Source organism: Bidens hawaiensis, unplaced genomic scaffold (assembly GCF_021521415.1).
Source record: "Bidens hawaiensis isolate Kalapana, Puna unplaced genomic scaffold, B.hawaiensis_p1.1 tig00000369_1, whole genome shotgun sequence".
Classification (NCBI taxonomy): domain Eukaryota; kingdom Viridiplantae; phylum Streptophyta; class Magnoliopsida; order Asterales; family Asteraceae; genus Bidens; species Bidens hawaiensis.
The window spans coordinates 6,447,932-6,470,778 of record NW_027491028.1 but is presented as its reverse complement, the minus strand read 5'-3'; the positions used below and the strand labels follow the sequence as shown (position 1 = coordinate 6,470,778).

The 22,847-nt window shown below is 36.2% G+C and overlaps 1 protein-coding gene across 1 annotated transcript; it reads right to left on the bottom strand.

The window, feature by feature from the left end:
• Positions 1–5,697: 5,697 nt before the first annotated feature.
• On the bottom strand, positions 5,698–11,076 carry LOC143624505 (26S proteasome non-ATPase regulatory subunit 13 homolog B-like). Its single transcript, XM_077095137.1, has 6 exons — positions 10,926–11,076; positions 8,126–8,572; positions 7,968–8,048; positions 7,387–7,583; positions 7,206–7,305; positions 5,698–6,070 (listed from the first exon to the last, which is right to left on the bottom strand). The coding sequence occupies exons 1-6, from the start codon at positions 11,073–11,075 to the stop codon at positions 5,885–5,887; spliced, it is 1,161 nt and encodes a 386-aa protein (XP_076951252.1). The 5' UTR covers position 11,076; the 3' UTR covers positions 5,698–5,884.
• Positions 11,077–22,847: the final 11,771 nt, after the last annotated feature.

Sequence of the window (22,847 nt, the reverse complement as noted above, 5' to 3'; positions counted from 1 at the left end):
AATTATTGTTTTATCATTTACCGTTCAATTTTTTTTTGAAAATAAAACTTAATTTTTATAATCATTTACCATCCATTTTCACATTTTAATCAACCAATATCCTAAAAAAAACCATTAACATCATCCAATATCTTAACACAATCATCCATTATCATACAAAAATAATGGATGAAACTAGTCAAGGAAAACCTTAACAAAAATACACTTGATCCGCAAAACAAACCTTGATCAGTTCTAGACATAATTATGCATCACATATTAGTAATTATTTTGCAAGATAGTCAAGCCCACCATAACGTGCAACGTCAGGCATACGAAATCCCGTTACACAAAAAGTTCGATTAATTAAAGAGTTATAAGCAAAACTAATCAAATCGAACCGAAAACAACCATTCAACCAGATTCAAACTATACACATGTTTTGGCTCCGACTGGACTATGGCATTGAAGTTGAACTACATTTCGATCATGAAGAGTAACGGTGATCGCGAGGATGGTGGTGACTTGGATCTAGAGTTAGCGATGATGGAGAGGAGAATGATTTAGAAGTCGAACAGTGCAAGGCCTTTCGGTGATTGGAGTTCAATTGGTTGTGGCGACGGTGATTTGGGTTATACCATTGGTACTTGATGATGAAGGTGGTGGCGAACCAGGGTGTGGTGTTGAAGTAGGTGGTGGACGACGGCATGGTGTGGAAGAATTATTTGGGGTGTTAGCCTGTATAGGAAGAAAAGTTTAGGAACGCAAACGCATAGTGTGTGAACATAAAACATGAAGGTAATACCATCATAGTATGTATGTATGTATTGTAAATGTGAAAAGACCATACCGTTAAGGAATGTCGCTAAGCGGAGGGACACATAAAGATGGTCAAAAAGTCGTGGATCATGTTATTTTGATTTTCAGAAGCGCAAACGTGACTCACCCTGAAACCACAGGGACACAATCAGATCTCGTCTCTTTATTTAATTAATTTAAAAAATACTTAACATCTTTATAAAATTCTATAAAATTGAAGCAGCTAATATAAGTTATTCCAATTTAGAGAAACGAAAACAATGAGTGACTTGGTCAACTGATTACTATCATCATGTTTGATTACTCATGGAAATTTAATGAATCCTACCTTATAAATAAATAAATGGAGTACCATTTATTCATAGCATTATCCGATCAAAACTATAATATAATAAAGGTATCTTATGAGAAAAATAACTATAAAAATTTAAAACTACCCAAAAGTTTCCAACTAGAAAAAAAAAACTAAAAATCATTCAGAATTTTGCAACTAAAAATAATCCAAAGGTCGTCCGTCATATATCAATTGGCAATCGTGTTTTCTGGCAGCCTTAATTAATCTAAATAAACATTATCATCAAGTCCTCATTTTGTGCGAGCTTACACTCGGCCTTGGCACACTCTCGAATACTGAAACCCTCATCTTTGTTTATATTCACAAAAAGGTTGTTACGTCGTTCATCTCTATTACTCTTTATATATTTCAAAAACTTACTAAGGGTATTTGTATGTTCCAGTTATTTCCGTCGAATATGCCAATAAAGAATCGCAATTGCTGCCCCTTGTTCTCTTTTGTTATGTACTAGAAGCAACATATAAATGGCTGTTTAGCTGCTAATAAACGTCTATATCCTCTAATCCATCTTAGTAACCTCTTGTACTTTTCTGTTTATGTCAAATAAAATATGAGCATCTATTTCAAAGTAAATTAGCAGATTTGGCTGGAACAACAATAAACATGCTCGACGCTCCCCAACCTATCAGGCAAGCTTATATACAAGTATAGAAAAGACTTCCAACCATAATCCTATAAAATGCAACACTTTTTGGTTTTATTTTGCGATATGTGAATACTTTGTTATTCGGTTTGGGATGACATTTTTTGACAATTTATCCAAATAACAGGACCCGATTAACCCCGTGAAACCCAAAACCCAATTAAAATAATCAAACACCACCCCTAAATTTGGATATAAATCTATTAATTGCAAGTGACTGATTGTTGAATGAGAATTGATTGTTTTGGTGAATGCGAAGGAATCATCAGCTTGTTTTGATAATAGACAACTAGTAAAGGAAACGGGTTTGAATTGAACCGACGCTTTGGGAACAAAACCAAGTTGTGTGGGTTATCCTTAAATTTAAAAAGGGGTATTCGAGTTACCCTATACCCAAACCAAAAATAACGCGGGTGAATCAGTTACCCAATTTTTCATACCCGAAACCCGATCTACCTGAATCGTAGATGGGTCGGTCGGTTGGTCTAATCAGGTATCATTGAATTTCAAAAGGTCTAGTTGCAAAACTATGGGAGGAGGGGTGTCAGGAAAAATATGAAGATGGGAATTTTATTAGTTGCAGGGGCATTTTAGTAAACAACATAGACTCGTACTCTAATCGAATGTTAAATTCCTTTGGTTGAAGTAATTTGTTAGAACTTACTCCATACCAATTCCCTCAATTTCCAAACCAAGTGTGATAAAGAAAAATAATCTGCAACCGAGCTCATGTAAAACCTAAAGCCACTTTAAGTTACAAGATTGAAAGTCGAACGATCGATCTCATCATAATATTCATTAATGCTATAGTTATGAAACAGAACAGAGGTTCAGTAAATATCTTGTGACTTGCTACTAATACTATCAAACAATCAAAATGTTGGTAGTAAAGCCACATATTAAAGGAACAAAATTTAAAGGCTGCAAAAGCATACAGAACCACCCTAATAATATCAGCAGATAATTAAGAGAACTTACTTCATGGATGTAGATACAAGCAAAAGTTGGTCACCATCTGCATCAAGGACTGCATTTCTTGTATATGACAAAATCAAAACATCTAATCGATAACTTAACACTTCAAAGCAGTGTTCCTAGGCGTTGGCTTTTTTGAGTAACAAGAGTTCCACTCGCCTCCATCTTGCGAATAATAATCCATCAGGTAATCCGCAACGTTCTCCTCTAAACCCTTCAAACCATTATTATTATTAGTACCACAACAATTACCCATCTTCTCGCAACAACCAACACCATCACGGTGGTGCGGATTTGTGGTGGTTTTGAGGGGTTTAAGGACGTTCAAAGATTAGTCTCAAGTTAGGGTTCGTCATGATAATTGTTCTTAAAAAATATTTTATATCTTAAATATTAAATACTAGTTTTTATCTCCCGTATTACGGGGGTTGTGTTTTTTTTTCGTGTCTAATATTCATATTTTTTTAAATTTTAATTTTATGTATTATAAAAAAGTTAATAATATACTTAGGGTTTAATGATGAAATAGTTTCACAAATAAATGAAATGTTATAACCCGTTTAAAAGCTTTGGGTTTGGTGAGACCCATGACCCGCTTATTTTTTACTATAAAATTGTTTCTTATTATAAATAATAGATTTTTCTTAAAAAATTGGATATTAATATTTACTATATCCCTACTTTATAAGATTTGCATATCAAATACTTGGTGGGATTTATTTTAAAACAGTAAGATGTTATAACTCGTTTAAGGTTATCTAGGTATGGTGAGACCCATACCGTGAATTTGGGTCAAATGCATTGAAGTCTTTATTTACAATTAAAACAATATGGTGGCTTGAGTAAATTTAAGAAACAATCATAAAGTATTTAAATGTTTCGTATATTTACAGTGGTTGTTTTATATTATTTGTTTCTAATATTTATTTATGTTTTGAATTTTTATTTTTTTATTGTATGAAAAAATTAATAATATACTTATGGTTTGATGATAAATTGTTTCACAAATAAATAAGATGTTATAACCCTGTTTAAAGCTATATGGTTTGATGAGACCCAAGACCCATTTATTTATTTTTTTACTAAAATTGGGTTTTTAATTATAAATAATATATATCTTTTTTTAAATAAATAATATATTGTTTTTTAGTATATCCTTACTTTATAGGATTTTTACATCAAATATTTGGTGGGATTAGTTTTTTATTTAATGAGATGTTATTGGTTTGATTAGACCCATACCCAAGAATTCGGGATAAATGCATGAGAAGCCTCCATTTAAAAATCAAGCAAATTTGGTGACTCCAAAAAAAGGGGGAGCAACCACATTGCGACACGTAGGAATTTATTGTTTTCGTTCATATATATTATAGATATATAAACGAAACATTTAAAAGGTTGTTTCATACATTCTCTCAAGTCATCGGATTGTTTTATTTATAAATACAAGTTTCTCATGCATTTGACCTGAATTCACAAGTAAGGGTCTCACCAAATCCATAATGCCCCTAAACAGATTATAATATCTCATTAAATAAAATTTAGTTTCACCAAAATATTTGATATGAAAATCCTATAAAATAGGGATATACTAAAAATTAATATCCGAATTTTAATAAAAAAAATAAGCGGGTCATGGGTCTCACAAACCCAAATAGTTTTTAAACCGGGTTATAACATCTCATTTATTTGTGAACCTCTTTCATTATCAAATCCTAAGTATATTATTAACTTTCTTACAATAAATAAAATTAAAATTAAAAAAATGTAAATATTATAAACGAATAACGTAAAACAACCCCTTTAATAAGGAGATAAAAACTAGTGTGTGTGTGTGTCGTTTTATTTTTGCTTATATGATGTGAGTTTAAGTCTTGTTCGTGACAAAATATTATGCATAAGTCAGAGGTTTTACCATAGTCCATAGGGGTTTTCAGACGGTGAGTTTCCCCTGGAATTGATGACGGGCCGGTAACTAGTGATGTTTGCGACACGGGCTAGGGTAGCATTTTGCCAACGGGTATACCTAGATGGGTGAACGATTTTGATTGTTGTCAAAATCTTATTGTACAACATATAATGCAAAGGTAGGGAGAATAAATTTGTTTTTTTGTTCGATTTAATTCCCGTAATTAAGTATAAGCTATGCGTTTGGCTCAAAAATTTTACTCGGTTATTTAAAGGTTAGTTGCACTTTGTTCCCTTATCTTTAACCACACATTTCTTTAACATACTTAATTCAAGTTTAGAAAGGATTTAACCAGCCTGTTAAACCTAAGGGATTGAGTCAAATTAGCAAAGTTAAAGAAAGAGGAGGGAGTGATTGAACGACTTAAAGAGGATTCGAACCCAGGTCACGACTTTAAATAACTAATAGTAAACTACTCAAGCTTGAGCTTAGCGAAAAAATTAGTCATAAATCAAGCTCAAACTTTAAACATAAGACTCTGTTCGCCAAGCACCAGGCCCATTCATTGTATTTGAAACAATTGTTTAAATTTCTTATGATACAAAACTGAAACAAGTCAGAGGGTTTTGAATCTAGGAGTTGCTCTTAATGTACCAGAGTGCTTATAATTAACCCCTTCCGATCGTATTTCCCCGAGATAAAAAAAAAGGTAGAAAAGAGCTATCGCCCAATCAAAAGAATACTCTTATCATAGCCCCTACAGGGTACAGATACCTCCACATCCAAATGAGATAGAAAAACAGATCAAGGAGATGCTCTTAACAAGATGATAAAATCTTTTAAAATTAAGCAAGCCAAATTCAGGTATAAACAAACCCGAACTCGTTTATTTACATTATAACGATACAACACAAGTACATATCATAGCACTTCTCTAAGTGGTGTATTTTATCTCTATAAAAGAATGTAACAAAGCGAAACAGTAGATCATCGAATAAACTTAAAACGATTTGAACCCAACAAACGTTCCACAACTATTCTTTGTGCTTGCAGTCTGGCATCAAAACAAAAACGAAAGCAAATAGGTATCTTACACAAACTTAGCCCACCACACAATAAATTCATCATCATCATCATCAACACAGTAACAAACTATCCTCATAAGTATTACAAAACAAGAAACAATATTGTCGAAATACAAAACTTAAGATGCAACTAAATCCGGTGTTTCTGCTTCAACAGATACCAGAGCAGTGTGTACTTTCCCAACCCAGTTGTCCAACCGATCACGCAAAGATTTGATTTGGCTTATTCCCAAAACTCGAGGTTGCACCCATGACACGTAAACTGTTCCTTCAACTTGATCAATTATCCCCTCAATAAGATGCACCTGCAATATACATAATCCATATCCATAATGAATAAACGCCCTGCTTGCGGTGCGCGCATATAATGTATATATGCGTGAACCCTCAGGTGGGCAAAAGTAAAATTGCACTAATTTTGACATTATTTTACTAATCTCATGAAAATAACGTTAAAAGTGGCGGAAGGTTAATCAGGCATCATGTAGTGGCGTTGATAGCCGAAAGACAAGGGCACATGCACCAATCAGCCGGTGTCCCGATGATTGAGTGCTATGTGCCTTATGTCCAAGGCTTGATGCAAAACTACTATCGAGCCGGGGGTCTCACCGGAAGCAGTCTCTATATCCCTATGGGATAGAGGTAAGGCTGTCTACATCTTACCCTCCTCAGACCCTACCATAGCATTGCTATTGGTGGGATATACTGAGTACGATGATGATGATGATGATGATATCCATAATGAATAAGAAACTTAAAATTCTCATTTATAAGACCATGTGTTATACTCCTCATTGACTCATTCACCATTCATTATTAATTTAGTTGTCACCTCACCTATGCTCTATAGGCCTATACTCATCATTTACCATCCAGGCATCCACTATTTTCAAGAATTTTTCAATACATTAAACAGAGAGAGAGAGAGAGAGAGAGGAGCACATCAGGAAGGGGAATAGGGACGGGTGTAAACGAGCCTAGCTGAGTTGGCTCGTTTAACTTCGGGGAGCTCAAGTTAGGTTCGTGATTAATTTTACAGGCTCGAGCCCAGCTCAGATAGTTTTATTACTAGTTAACTGCTTTATTACATGTACATATTTTTATAATTTTAAGTATGTACATGAACATAATATTACATTATGTAATAACATTTATTATGTAAAAATAAATTATATTATATTAAACAAAATTGTTACTATTATATACAAAATAAGCTCATTTAGGCTCGCAAACCTAACCAAGCCTATATGAAGCTCTGGCTCGAGCTCGTTTATTAAAAGAGCTTTTAGCAAGCCAATCTCTAGCAGCTCATAAGTAGCTCGGCTCGTTGACACCCGTAATTAGTACATGGGTCGCAACAGCCCATTCTATTCATTATCAATTGCTATGTTTAGGTTGGACAAGAATAATATTCTATAAATTAAGAAAAAACAGACTTACAGATAAACTCTTCATGAGAAGATATTCAACATCTTCAACTGTCAGTTTAGTCCGCTCTGCAATGATGGTCAATGGAATGGTTCTGTCTTCTGATGGCCGACTGCAAACACACATAAAAAAATGTATTAAAAACAGCTACTGTAGTTAAAATATGCAAGAATTTTGCAAAGAGAATAGAAACCTGAAGATAATTTCCATCAAGCAGAGAATGTTAATCTTTTCCAGAAGCTTCTTCTCATTTGCCACCAAAGCAGGCTGGGCGTTCAGTGACGCTGCATGAACACGGCATAATTCTTGATAGCGAACAAGATCTCCAGCGTTGAATGCTTCAAGAATATAATAGAGCCATTCAACCTTTGTCCCAAGTAGACTTTTAATCTGCGCATGTTCAAATTAATGTAATTACCTTTTGAGCCCGTAAAGAAATTTTGTTACATCATGCAATAAAATAAAATAACTTCCTTAAAACTTCCAGGTCGGGTTTTTATTCAGCGGGCTTTCTTGAGCTAATAATTACATATGCAACTGTGCACATGTGGTTGAATGTGTAAGTTATCTATAGTCTATGCACACACACACACACACACACATATACAAAAATAGATATGTAAGCTTTTGGATAGCATGTATATAAAAATCATAGCCCATAGGTTAGTATTTAAAAATCATCAATGTAAACAAATGTGGTTCGAAGAAAACCATGTCGTAGAGCACATAACAAAAGGACCAATATCATGTCAAAAGGTAATAGGTGGCACTCACTATTGGATGTGCAAGTAGTTCTCCAAAGTTGTAAATGTTATCTCCCAGTAAAGCAGATAAAGACAGATCAAATGCAAGATCCTGTAAACACAAACATAAATCAGTGACATAACAGTTAAAAATCAAATACGTAAGTAACTAATTTCTCTAAAACATACCAGCTTAAATGAATCTGAGAGAGATTCCACCGAGGTGTAGGCCAAATAAAGTAGAGAACTCTTGTAAAACTCAGCAAACTCTTGGCGAGATTTATGGTACTGAGACGACACCCAATAGTAATTAGCGTATACAGATGGGTCAATGTCAGTCATGCTATCAAGTGTACTCTTTCCATCATCTAGAAGATTCTTGCACTCCTTTTGATCGCCCTTTTCAAGATTAAAAGCTGCTATTTGCATCTTAATATAAAGGATTGGTTCCTCTATGCGCGACTCTTTAGTAGCTCTGAGCTTTTCAATCACTCCTTCAAGATAGCTGATGGCATCTACTTTATCTGAGTACTGACGAGACACTATAACAGCAAAATGTGCAAGCTTGAGAAGATTGATCTTAGTCTCGAAGTCAGTGATAAAATTATTATATAGTTGTATCAGAGCATCGCCAGCCTGAAATACAAATAACAAAGGAGTTCATGAGCATAAATGTGAAATTAAAAAAAAAAGAGAGAAATAAAGCTTATTTGTATTTTTTTTAAAGCTGCTAACAGTTAACTGTCAACCTGAAAAATTAAAGAAGAAAGTGCAAGAAGTACATGAGTATGCATTACTAACTTTAATAATATTGATTTGATTTTAGAATATGATGATACCCAAAACGCTACAAATAAGCTTACAATGAATTGTGACTGTTTACATTGATTGGTTGGTTGTTCCCATGGTTATGAACATTTAGTGTAACCAAACCCAAAATATAGGATGAAGGAGGTTTTGTTGAAAGTAAAAACATTGTTTTAGCATATGGACTTGCATATAGATATGTTTATTACTTGAAGGTAAAACATTGTTTTGGTTAAGAGCAAATCAGAACTACATGGTTTTAATTAAATGTCTTCAAACTACAAGTCGGGCTGTCTTCTGAATAATATATACTCTTCTTCAAAATCAAATCAGAAATGATATATATGCAGGTCCTATGAATATGCCACCACTACCTAATAAAGAAACTTCTAGTGTGCATGCATGATGCAACCCAGTTGCACTTTGCATCTCGCACAATGGTGTTTGTACATTTTCATTCATGGAGGTGCTTAATAAAAAAAATAAAATTTTGAGTGCTATGAAAAAGAAAGATGACACTTTCAGATTATAAAACGTCAACAAAGAATCCATATCAGTTACATCGATTGCAATCAACCACGGGTGAATTAAAAAATTTAGCCATAGTTTGATGTAACTTAATCAAACTATGCAGTTTTGACATGTTTTGCATCTAAGATAAGATGCGTGACAACCACATATTCACTTTTCCCAACTCCCATATATATAACATCTAGGATCTCTATATTAAAGCAACTTGTTGAAGCTTTAGATTTTCGATGTAAGACTTCTACAACTCATATCACAGGAATTATCCCACAGTCCCAAATCAAAGGAACCTTTTTTTTCACTTTATTAACATACAAAACTAATTCTTAATTGCTTATACCAAGCATAGTTATTAAAAGCGTGTGCTTTTTGCGCTTAAGCGCATTTAAAGCGCCAGGTGCATTAATTGCAATTAGCATGCAGCAGATATTTAAGGCGCAGTCTTATTTTCCCAAACCTCCCCATGCGTATTAAATTCCCTTTAATAATCTGTTCTTATTCTCTAGGAGTCTCTAACACTCCACTATTTAAGGGGTTCCACAATTAATATTATAGCACACAAAATCATCAATAAACTAAGAATTTACAGGTTAGTTACAGGTTAGTTTTTTCTTAAAAAACCTAAATTCGGATTTTTTGTTCTTTATTTCTTATAATCTTATCTAACTTTAATATTTGTTTCAGCTTTAATATTTGTTTCTTTACTCTGCATTTTTTGTTCTCTGCATTTTGAGTTGTTTTAGTTTTTGGGTTTTCTGTGTTTTGATTTTTCGTTTTTCTAATTATTATGATGTACTTGGTACTACTTCTTGTTTTGGATTTTGGATTTTGGTTGTTTTATAAACTATTTGAAGAATGAAAGTATGTGTTCTTCATAAGATGTTCCATTTAAGTTAAAAATTTTGTTTTTATAATGTGCGCTTTTTTCCAAAATCGGGCGCTTTTTTTGCGTTTATCGCCTGGGCGCTAGACCCAGCCTCAACGCTTTCGAGCGCTTATCACATTTGATAACTATGATACCAAGATAAGTATAGTAACAGGTAAATTCCTCTTAACTTTTCACAAAGAAATTTTATATGTGTGCAGATAATTAGATACACAAGAAAAAGGAATAAAAACGTAATGTATAACCTTTTAATATTTTCCACATAAACATTTAATATATGAACAAGATACTTTTCTTCTTTCGTTGGGTTGTCGACTTGGCTTTAACGCTAACACAGAATCTCAACCTCTGTTCTTAAATCTTAAAAATCATCAAATCATGGCATTCAGAAATCAAGCATTTGTATACTTCATTACAACATATAGTCGATTTTAGCATTCTTCTGTACTATATGCCCTAAGCATGGGACCAATTAATCGCTAGTAAGTACCCCACGGACTAGTCGCCGATTAATCACTATTTGGTATACATATTTATATTTAGAAAACTACATATAAATTTTAATCCGATTAGTCGCTAGTCCCTACCCCACAGCAAGCGAGTTCTACAACACTGCCTATAACACACTAAGACACCATATGCACTAAATTTATAAACACTAACTCAAATCTCTATGGCAAATTTTCAGCAAAAATAAACCCTGGATGACGTAATTAATACAAAGAGTCAATAAATTAATAAAGAATATATATTAATATAAAGAGGGACCTGGAAAACAGCGAGTGCGACGAATTGTTCGAGCTTAAGAGTGAGTTGGTGCCATAGCTTCCTCTGGTAGAGATCTGCAAGCGTGTTGTACCAGTCGGATAGCTCCGGGTGAGAGCTACGGAGAGAATCCAGGTACTCAAGAGCTGCCATCACCAACGCCGATTGAGTGTTGCCGGATGGATTGATTAAGGATTACGTGTGTGTGTGTGTCTTTGATTCAAAGCCTGAGGTTTCTTTTCCTCGAAGAAACCAAGGATCGATTTGGGATGAACCCAATTGTTTTTAAATATTGATGGATTTTGACCCGACCTGGTTACTGAAAATTGCATGCCGACCCAACTGATCCGGATCAGACACGGTTAGTTATATTATAGTCGGTTCTCATATCCTAAGAATACCATTAAACAGGTTCTGAGTCGGGTGTCACTGGTATGACCATTTTCTCTTTACGTACACCAGGCGAGACCCGGTTATTTACAACGGGGCCGGTTTCCAGGTCCTAAGAATATCAATAAACGGGTAAGACCCGTGAGATCAACACTGATCAAACACAGTTATATATAATTGAGTTGGATCTCGGATCCTGAGAATACTAATATAAGGTTTTTTGAATTTTTGTTATGTCATTTAATCATTTAAACTTTTCATGTAAACTACTACCTTCACCACATTTTTTTGGGATCTTAACGTGACAAGAATTATTACAACTAAACCTTTGTATCACTAACATACATCTAAGCGCACTAGCAATAGCAATAAACTCCAAGCTAGCCTGCCACCCCTACAGAACACGATTGTCACCATTTTCTTCCTCTAGCAACCTCGCATCCCATCCACTATCGCTCAAATATTAATCCTTGACGGCTGGTGAGTAGTAATATGTAAAACAGCTAAGTCTCAGGGGGGGGATGCATGAAGTTCACATTTTTTTACTTTAATGTGTATTGTAAAATTATTATAAGTAACATATATCGACCTTCTTGATCAATTCTTTAACATGTAATGAAAAACAAAGAGATAATTATGTGTACCAACCTAGTCTCATGGTCTTCAAAACGCCAACCTACTACTTCCAGATCTAGTGCTAAGGCCGAACATCGTGGCGTTGCTAATGCTGTTGCCGAAACCAACTGGATTCGTAACCTACTTTTTGAACTGTCTATTCTAGTTCATCATGCCACCGTTGTCTACTATGATAATATATATGTTGTCTATCTTTCTGGGAATCCTGTCCAACACCAACACACCAATCACTTAGAAATTGATACACATTTTGTTCGGGAAAAGGTCTGTGTTGGCTCTATTGATGTTCTCCATGTTCCAGATGATTACCAGTATGCAGATATTTTCATCAAAGGATTGCCACGACCATTGTTTCTAAAATTTAAATCCAGTCTCTGATAAGAGATTACAGCTAGCCATGTAAATGTTTTAACTAATAGATTACAGAGATTACAACAAACTGTCCAGCTGTCTTTCTCTAATTGGCCACACTGTCACGCGCTCTTCACGAAGGAGGGAATGTCTCTTTTAAGGAATATTTCAATCAATCTTCTAGAAGGAAGTTGGTTACAACTGCCTTTACTGACGTCATCCAATCCTTCTCCTGCATTTGGGGGCTTCATGGAAGGAGTAGACTTAACGGGTCTATAGGTGTCAGAGGAAGATGTGACGTCTGCGTCGCCTGTCTGCTGTACCCAGGCTGTTACTTTTCCCGTTTTTCGTTCCCGCCTGACATGTCACTTATCCGTTGGACCCTAAATTTCTGTTTCTTCTATACACCTCACATCGCATTAATTGCGATGGGTATAAATAGGGTATTCCCTCATTTCACTTAGTTTCTTATCTCCTTTCATCTTCATTTTCTCTCATCTTTTCATTGAATTTGTTTATAACTTGTTACTAAACACCATTGCTCGTTGTAATCCATTTGCTGTTGACCTTATGGCGACCGAGAAGAAGAACTCTCCGTCAATTGACCTTGTGGAGAACAATTGGAAGATGAAGGGTTTCCAGGATCTGGTCACCACTTATGGCATTGCTCCAGAGTGGGAACCAGAATATGTGGCATCTAAATCAACTGTCGACAAGCCCCTGTCAGGGAAGATGACCGTCTACGCCGAACATTTTGGCACCGGAAACCTTCGAAATCCGATTACGAAGTTTCTGGGCAACATTCTGATGGGTCACGGGATTCATCTTTCCCAGGTGCAACCTTTTGGATTATGAGAATTCGCCACTTTGAATTCTGTTACAGAGCTAACAACATTGGGCCCACGGTGGAGAAATTTTATGTTTATTACCAAATGAACGGACAAGGTGGCCGGTATAATTGCCCACTAATGGGAAAGGGGTAATAGGGAAAGAGTAGCCGCGTAGTGCTTACGAATGACGAACCAAGTTTTTCTGGATTAGGGAAGATGTTATCCCTATTTCCACTGTCCGTCGTCCGCAGAATGAGAAGCTCCCAGACCCGTGGTTTGCAATTAATGAGGGTCAAGTGTGGTTCAATACTTTGACCAAGATGCCTAACCCTATGCGGTCTATTGTTGAAGATGCTTTGGTATGGGCTGGTATGAGCATCTTGTGGCCGTTTTCGGATCTTGAACCATTCTTCCAGAATTTGGACGAAAGTAAGTATTTGTGTGCCTTCTTTCTATATGTTTCGTCATATCCTTCTCAAAATTTCTTTGGTTTATGTAGGTGAAGGATCAATTTTAAATGCGCTTCTTAAAAAAGCGGTGGGTTACATACAACGCCGTCTGCGGGATCCCAAAGCTCTGCCTGTCCTTGACAAGACGCGGGATCATTTTTGTTTCCAAATGACGTGCGCTATGAACCCGTCGTTTTAGAGGCTGTATTTTCTTTAAGTGAGTTCCTCTTAACCCTCACCCTTTGAATGCGCTTACTCTCGATGGGGTGATTGTATTACTGTCATCTAGTGATAAATCAACACGTGAAGAAGAATGTCATGTCAATAATTCTGATTTTTCGGATGTCATGCATGCTCTGGCATATTTAAACCGCAAGAGGAAACACTGTTCCTCAAAATCAACTGATGCGGGTGGGAGCCGAGCCGAGCGAACCCATCAAGTTGATCCGACTGACGACGCCCCACCCAAGAAAAAACAGGCGGTAGGGTCAAAGAAAACCAAGAAATTCCACCTTGACGACCGAGTCAAGCGCGTAGCTAGACAGACCTTTGAAGGTAAGATATTTTTGTGAAGTTTTTAAATGATCTCCACCCATTACCATTCCTTTTATTTCTCTTGTTGATGATAGAAGTTCCTGCCAATCCCGCAAAAAGGATTAATATTCAAGAACCTTCCTCTCCACCAAGGTTATCTCTCCTGATGAGGTAGCATCCTCAAAGGAAAAATCTACTAAGCACATTCTTGAGGTACTTGAAACTAAGGACGCACCTCAAGATAACCCGCAATCTCCAGCGCGTTTTTCTTTATCCTCTCCCTCCACTCATGGAGGTGATGGAGTGTCATCACATGTACCGCAAGGCGTGTAACATCCTACTTTTGATAATAATAATAAATAAAATAATTTCCTTTACTTAATGGTGTGTTATTATTTAGTTCAATTAAATAAAAATAATAAAGTGTGAGATTGGATAATAAAATATTGAATAAGGGATGATGATGGGCCTTAGGTCAATGGGCTTAGGGGTATATAAACACCCTTAAACCTTCCTAGAAACCCACATTTCCACCAACCTTGCCTCTACACACTCAAAACATGCACAAACACTCTTCTACCATTCGGACCAGATCCGAAGTGAACAAGGGGTAGGTTCGGCGTGAATCTTCATCAAACGAAGCAAGAAACACGTATAGATTCACGTTTTGAATCAAAGCCGAAGCAAAACCAAACCTAAAAGGTACGTTTTAGATTAAATGTTAAGTTTTTGAGGTCGATTTTCCATAAGATTTGATACTAAGGAAAATCGGGCCTTATTATGTAAGAAAAATGTAAACAAGATGTTTGGAATGAGACAGGACAAACAGGTAACGTTTAGACCAGGTTAGTGCAAGAAAACGATGTGGTTAGTCCAAGGCTCATTTCTTATGCAAGACGAGCATAACGAGTCGAAAGGTAATCCTGGAAAGTGAGGAGAATGGAAACCAAATATGAATCGAGCCCTTAAGGAACTTGATTCAAACGAAAAGTAAACGAATCGAATTGGTAAAGGAATCGAATCGAATGAGTAATTCTATTTGATTGGAAATATCACTCGATTTGATTAGAATCAGTGATTCAATTCGATTAGAATCGGCGATTCGATAAGAATCGCGATTCAATTAGAATTATGGTTCGATTCTATTGGTTCAAACTTTAGCTCGACCCCAGCCAAGGGCTCTGCCCCTTGGACCCTGCTAGGGGTTTCTGCCCCTAGACCCCGCTGCCAGGGGCGTTGCCACTGGACCCCTGTTAGCTAGGGGTTACACTAACCTAGAAGTATGATATAGTTAGAGGTAGTTAATTGATACTTATAATTATTACACAGTTAGATGTGCACAACTAAGGAGGGGTATTACAGTTAACTCTGAGAAGCACATGACGCATATGAGTTTCTAGCCCCATTTTCTTGTTATGTTTTTAGGGCTGTGTGCATACTCGATGTGATTAGTTAAAACATTTACCTTAAGTGGTAAGTTTAAGATATGTGAATGTTTTATGAATGATGTATAAATGATATATGAATGTTACGGAAAAGACTAAGAGTATGAATGAAAGTATATAAATATAAATATAAAGAGAGGTATGTATGGTTGTATGGTAAGAGGGTGGCAGACCCTAATAATATCTATGAAAGGAGGGTGGCAGGCCCTAATAATATATGTGAAAGGAGGGTGGCAGGCCCTAATAATATCTGTGAAAGGAGGGTGGCAGACCCTAATAATATATGTGAAAGGATGGCGGCAGTCCCTAATAATATATGTGAAAGGAGGGTGACAGGCCCTAATAATATATGTGATGTTATAGGGCGAAAGGATCTTTAAAACACATAAGTATGTATGTAAAGTAAGATTAAATATGAAAGTATGAAAGAACAAAAGTATGACAACAAGAACAAAGGTATATACTTATGTATGTACAAAAGTAGTAAAGCAGGTTAAGTATGTAGTATACGAACGTATTGTATGTTGCCTGATTAACTAGAACTCACTCAACGTAGCTGACTTTTAGTATGCACGCAAGTGAATTGGCTAAGGCAGCTAGCTTGAATAAAGACACTTGACATTGGACTAAAGATATTGGCATCTTGAGAAGAACGTTATGATGTTATATTTGATTATGTTTTTATTTTGAAAGACAAATTTGAATGATGTTAAGACAAGATTTAGAATGTTATGTAATATACTGTTGACTTATTAAATTCTGCGGAAAGTTTTATTTTACTATGATATTGAGAACTGTGTTTATGACTAAATCTAATGCCAAAGTAGGGCACCAAGTCACACCCCGACCAAAGGCGGCGGAACATGCTGAGGTGTAACGATTGCCCATAAGCGCACGACACTATTAAAGCGACAATATTTAACAAACTCACTTCATTTCACAACATCGAAAATGTCACATAACATACTTGTTTCATAAGATAAACATAACAAAATATAGCAAATAAATATTGTTCATTTTTGCTAATATCCTAAGGTCTTGATGACATTTTCTCCAACTCCATAATCAACCAAGATGTAAACCTGTAACATTTCATAAAATAAAGTTTGTCAACCCAAAGGTTGGTGAGCAATTCATAAGTTTGAGCATATAGATATATAGTAAGAAAGAGCCACAAAACTCGTATACGAAACAATATATAAAAGCAATAATTTGGATAAAATCGCTAATAGAATTACGCTAGCAACACCTAACTATAAGGGGATGCCAAATAGTCTAGGATTTTATAGTTATCGTTAATTGCATTACGTTAACGACACCTTTCTATAAGGGGATGCCAAATAGACTAGGATTTTATAGTTCCACCAACCAAAAGCAATAAACACATAGGCATATAATCATAGAACACCAAATCGAGCAATTATTCAAGTAAAGTATACAATAACGTTTGTGGTTTAAGATTCAAGTATAAAACATTTAGTTGAATAAGTATGAAATGTCACCCCCAAAACAAAAGAAAGAAAAACAGGGTATGAAAGTACTCACGTTCAAGTAATAAACTTGAAAGATGATAATTTGTAGATTTGCCGGAACGACGGGTTTAACGAACAAGGCCTAAAAGGAAAGAAGTCTCGGATTTAGAAAGGTTGTCTTGAAAGTCTTTAAGTAAAATAAATGTTGACAAATGAAAACAATTAAAGTTTCAAGGTTTAAAATGTAACTATTTTCAATTTATAATAATAACCCTTTAAAAATGTAAGTTTGCTCGAAACCGGGTTAAAGTATCTAACCTTAATATTCTCAACCTATGTTAAGTAATAAGGTGGGTAAAATGCAAGAATGCAAGTCCCTTGGGAATAAAGATACTAAAACCGGTTTTAACGAGTGTTTGGGTTGTTGGTTCGGGTCTTGATAATTGGTCAAACCCAAAGTCAACTTTTCAAAATATTAAATGTTATGAGATAACTCACAAAAATTAAGTAAGACTTAACCAAGTATGTAGATCTATTGTTTTAGAACTAACAACGTACGTTAAGCGAGTGTTTGGTTTTGTCGGTCCAAACTTTGCTATGAGATCAAGTTGGATCCAACATTTTCAAGTACTTAAGAAAATAATTAAAATCAGTTTGTAAACTATTTTTAAAGAAATATACAAGTCTTGATAGCTAAAAACACACTTGTGTGTCTTAAGCGAGTAAAAATCAGATTTGGTTTCCATCTCACAATAAGTTCATATATGGTTTCCACATGCCCAAATATCCAAGAACTTGTATAATAATGTACAACTGAAAATACTTAAGTTTTACAACAAAAAAGTTAACAATAAAGTCTTTAAACAAAAGTTCAGTTTACGGTTCGGATCTAGTTTCGGGTTAAGACTGAGTTTAGAATCTACTAACCCATAACCATGGAACTCATAAAAATGGTTTTATAAACTAAGATCTAACTTTAAACAAGTATTAACAAAAACTAGTAAGCAAAGTTCGGTTTACGGTTTAGAGCTATTTACGGTTAAACCGAAGCATAGACCCTCAAACCCATAACCATGGAACTTGTAAATAAACCAAAATGAGCAGAAGTTAAGCATGGTTAGTAAGCAATAATAAAGTTAGAGTGTTAGATGCGGAAAATATATAACAAGGACCACGTAAGTCCTCCATGAAGCCTTGCCTTACAAGGTTTCGAAACCTCACCGATCGGAGCCGGAGAATTAACTACCAAAGGTAAAAAGGGGTGTATATTATATATATATATATGTTGTACAACCATAAACAAGTGTTAGTAAGACTACATAAACAAATTAGAATGAAAGATTAAACTCAGTTTGACTTTTAGAAGTCAAACCTTCAAGAACAGCTAATAAACAACCTTGAATCTTTGATGTTTGAGAGAGGTTTTGGAGTTTTAGTAGGGGAAAATGAAGGGAAATGGGGTGTATATATAGGGTATTGTTGGTGGTCAAATATGGGTGTTAAACACAAGAAGTTTCATGCAAAAAGGATAAAAAACAAACACAAAACAACAAAAACGAGTTTGCTGATCTGACACAGCTCGCGCCGCGCGACCATAAGCCCTCTCCCCCGTCGCGTAGAGAGATGGGATGCTGACAAATTTTTTTAAATGTTTCAAAATTGGCATAAATGGCCCCCGAAGTTCGTTTTAAGTGATTTTTACGCGTTTTAAGGACCGAAATGAATGTTTTCAAGACCCAACAAGTGTAAAACAACATTGTAACATAAAATACATCATTCTGATTATAACATAAGCTTCGGTTCACAAAATGGGTCGGTTTACATAATAAAACAAATACAAAAGTGACCCGAAATTGACGAATGTCACACACCGGGACCGGGGCCTTACAAGTTGGTATCAGAGCATAAGTTCGAGAGAAATAAGAATCCTACAAGCTTAGACTCAAACAGAGAATGTGACTTAAGTAAGAAAAGAATGAAGATATCAGTTCAAGAAATCCATATGTCACTCAAGCAAGCTAAGTAAAGGTAAAGCACATGATTAATTTCATGTGTAATTAGAGGTGGCAAATGGGTTGGGTTGGGTCGAATGAGTCATGGTTTGAAATGAGTCATGGGTCAAAACGAGTATGAGTCAAAATGAGTTTGGGTCAAAACGAGTCAATTAAAAAAAAGGTTGTTTTGGTTTGGGTCAAAATAGTTTAGGGTCAAACCGGGTTTTGAGTTTTTTATTTTTTTTGTGAACAAGTATAACGGCGAAATCATTTTAGTTTTTTTAAATTTTTCGTTTTTTACTTATATTTTAAGTTATGATTTTTTTAATTATTTTTTTTGAATATTTTTTGAGGGGTTTTCTATTAAGATCAAAAACCCTCAAAAAATATTCAAAAATAATAATAAAAAAATTATAACTCAAAATATAAATCATAAACAAAAAAAGTAAAAACATTAAAATGTTTCATACGTTGTCCTCGTTCCATAAAAAAAACCATCTAGAATCGAACCGAAACCGAAAGAATCGACGAAAATGAAACAAAGAAACAAAAAGCCAAAATCGGGACCACATCAATCGAAATCGAAAAAATCAATTAAAACGAAACTAAAAGAATTCAAACCGAACAAAAACAAAACTGAAAAAACGAACAAAAATGAGTCCGGAATCGACCAGAAAGAAACAAAAGAAACCAAAACCCCACACGTCACGGGTGAAAACTCGTGTTGACTTGAAACATGAACCGAACCCGTTCCGATCCGAAACCGTTTCGTGCCGAAACCTGTCTTATACGAAAACCTGTTCCGATCCGAAACTTGTCACATTTCTTTAGGACACTAACCCACATCGACCCATTTCTTTGAACTTGTCGACCCATTTTGACCCGAAAATAAAAGGATGGAATTTCAAATGACTCATTTTGACCCATTTATTTAAAACCTTTTACCCAAACCAACTCATTTAACTTTTAAAACACAAATTGACTCATTTGAAAGGGTTTGGGTCAAGATTGCCACCCCTATGTGTAATGTAAGAATGTGTAAGAAAATTAGCTTAATTTCTAGAGATAGGAGTATTTGATTGTTTGTGGATGGTTTGATTGATTATTTAACCGTTTAAAAGTAGAACCTAGCACAAGTGAGCTCACAAAGGGAAGTGTATAGGACACGGAAAGTAACGTGATCAGCTAATCACAGCTGGCCATTGTTATCACCTGTTAGCCTTACTACCCTTGTACTAAATAGTTCCTTGAGTGACGATGTTTGTGTTTCCTTATTGAATACGAATGGTTGGAGCAAGGAAGGTTGTTGGTCAAGAGGGTCGTACGGGACGTCGTGGTAGGCCGCGTATTACCCGAGAACCTTCTAAAGAGCCAATTACTAACACAAGGGAGGAAGGAAGCGTAACTATGTGATATCAGAGTAACAATGAAGGGTATCAACTTGATCTTGCTATTCAAGCCGCTATTGCTCAAGATGTAGGTTCTGCTGTGGGGAATCTACACCGGATCAGTCTGCTGGAAGTCATGCTAAAACAGTCGAGAAGACTAGAGAGAACTCCAATAAAGATGATGGGGTGAGAAAAGTGACTTGAGTGAAGTTCGGTCTGTGAAGGTTGGTGAAGGGAAGAGGGGCCGAAGTGGGTGCAACTACAAGTCATTCAAGGGTTGTGACCCGCTGAAGCTGACTGGTTTGGGGGATGCAACCGCTACTCTCTAGTGGATAACCTCAATGACAAGATTATCCGAATTAGCAAGTTTCGTCCCGACCAAGTGGTGGGTTATGCTACCCAGTCGTTTTGTGATGAAGCTATGTTCTGGTGGGAAACCGTGGAACAAAAAAAGACACGGGAAGAAATTAAGGATATATGGTGGGATGACTTGAAGGAGATGGTCATGAAACGTTTCTATGCTGCTGCTGAAGTTGAGAATGAGGGGATGAAGTTTCTAAATTTGAAGGTGGGTAAGATGACACACCGCGAGTATACTACCGAATTCAACCGCATGTCTAGGTTGGTGCCCGATATGGTTAATACTAAGGTAAAGCGAATCAAATGCTACATCAGAGGACTTCCACATAACGTCCGCACACTAGTCAGGACTAGAAAACAAGCTACTTTCGACTATGTTGTTGAACTCACAGAGATGGTTTACAATGACCCGGCTGTGGATGATGTGGCAGTGGAGAAGAAAAATTGGCTGATTTTGTTAAACGACCCGATACTCATTTGTGGAACTCTAAGGATAAGAGACAAAGAGTGTGGGAAAAGAAGTCATGCAAGACTTGTGGGAAGATGCACGCCGGTGAGTGCAAGTGGGGTACTGGTTCTAATGTGTGCCACAAGTGTGGTAAATCTCATTGTGGAGAGTGCAGGCTAGGGTCAAATGCATGTTACAAATGTGGGAAGATGGGAAATTATGCTCATGAATGCAATGCCAAGCCCACATATTACAAGTGCGGTAAGAAGGGCCATATGGCAAGGGAATGTGTCGAAGTCGGAGGAAGTGGAAAGAAGGATGCTGACCAGCCTAGGCAAAGGACCAGGGCCTACATACTGACTCAGGAGTAGGCAAAGCAGATCCCAGATGTTGCGACATATACGTTTTTAGTAAACAGTATTTCCGCTCCTGTATTATTTGATTCAGGTGCAAATAGAAGTTTTATAGCTACGACATTTAGTAAATAGCAAGAATGAAATGTTGTTATGTGCCTAAAATTTTACAGTAGAAACCACTAGTGAGACCTCGGTTAGAATAACGAGAATGGTTAAGGATTGTCAGATAGAGTTAGAGGGATGTGAGTTCCCTGTTACCCCGTATGTTATAACCTTCAGGAGGGTTCGATGTGGTTTTGGGAATGGATTGGCTCTTTGAGTTTGAGGCTCAGATACTGTGTAAAAGTAGGTTGATAAGGTTAAAGTCCTTGGATGGTGGTATGGTGACGGTTTATGGTGATAAAGAAAGTTCAAGGCTTAATGTCATTTCAATGATAAAAGCCGAATGTCTGTTAAGGCGAGGGTGTTGTGCGTACTTGGCGTATCTTGTCAAAGCTACGGCCTAGAGGAAAGAAGTGAAGGATGTCCTGTTATGCGCAACTACTCAGAAGTGTTCCTTGAGGACCATCCGGGGTTGCCACCGGAGCGAGAGGTAGAATTCCATATAGACTAAATACCGGAAGCACGGCCCATCACGAAAGCACCTTACAGCCTGGCGCCGTCTCATATGAAAGAATTAATGTCCCAACTGCAAGAACTCCTCGACAAAGGTTTTATAAGGCCGAGTGTTTCCCTATGGGGTGCACCGGTTTTGTTTGTTAAGAAGAAGGACAGAAGTATGAGAACGTGTATAGACTATCGCGAGCTGAATAAGTTTACGGTGAAGAACAAATATCTGTTGCCACGGATTGTGACGTGAGGTCGGAGACTCACTCATAAATAAACCGATTACAACTATTAGATAGCGATAAGCGGGTATCGAACACAGGGAGTTTGTGGAAAGTGCGTTACCAAGTAGCTTTATAATTATACTAAATTAAGCTAAATGCAAAAGTAAATTCAAAGATTTGGTTGTTTTGATTAACGAAAAGAACTGAAAGCAATTTAACAAGTTTTAAATCAATATGAGAAAATATGTCCTCCCTCGGTTTCAGGTTTCCATGAATGTTATGGTTAATGTTTAACTGAGATGAACAATAGACAAAGTTCGTGTTTATGTAAACGGTTGCGGTAATTGAAGATCTAGTACTTGGATTATACAACGCAAGGTAATCACTCAAAAACCAATTAGTTTATCCAACCCTAAATCCCTCCCGATTAATCTCGATTACT

Bases quoted from the DNA above. Each gene is read 5' to 3' on its own strand.
- LOC143624505 (XM_077095137.1), bottom strand. From the start codon at position 11,075: ATGGCAGCTCTTGAGTACCTGGATTCTCTCCGTAGCTCTCACCCGGAG. The intron at 7,306-7,386 runs GTTTCTATTCTC...GTGTGTTTGCAG, and splicing joins TTGATGGAAATTATCTTCAG to TCGGCCATCAGAAGACAGAA. The intron at 6,071-7,205 runs GTAAGTCTGTTT...TGTATATTGCAG, and splicing joins TTCTCATGAAGAGTTTATCT to GTGCATCTTATTGAGGGGAT.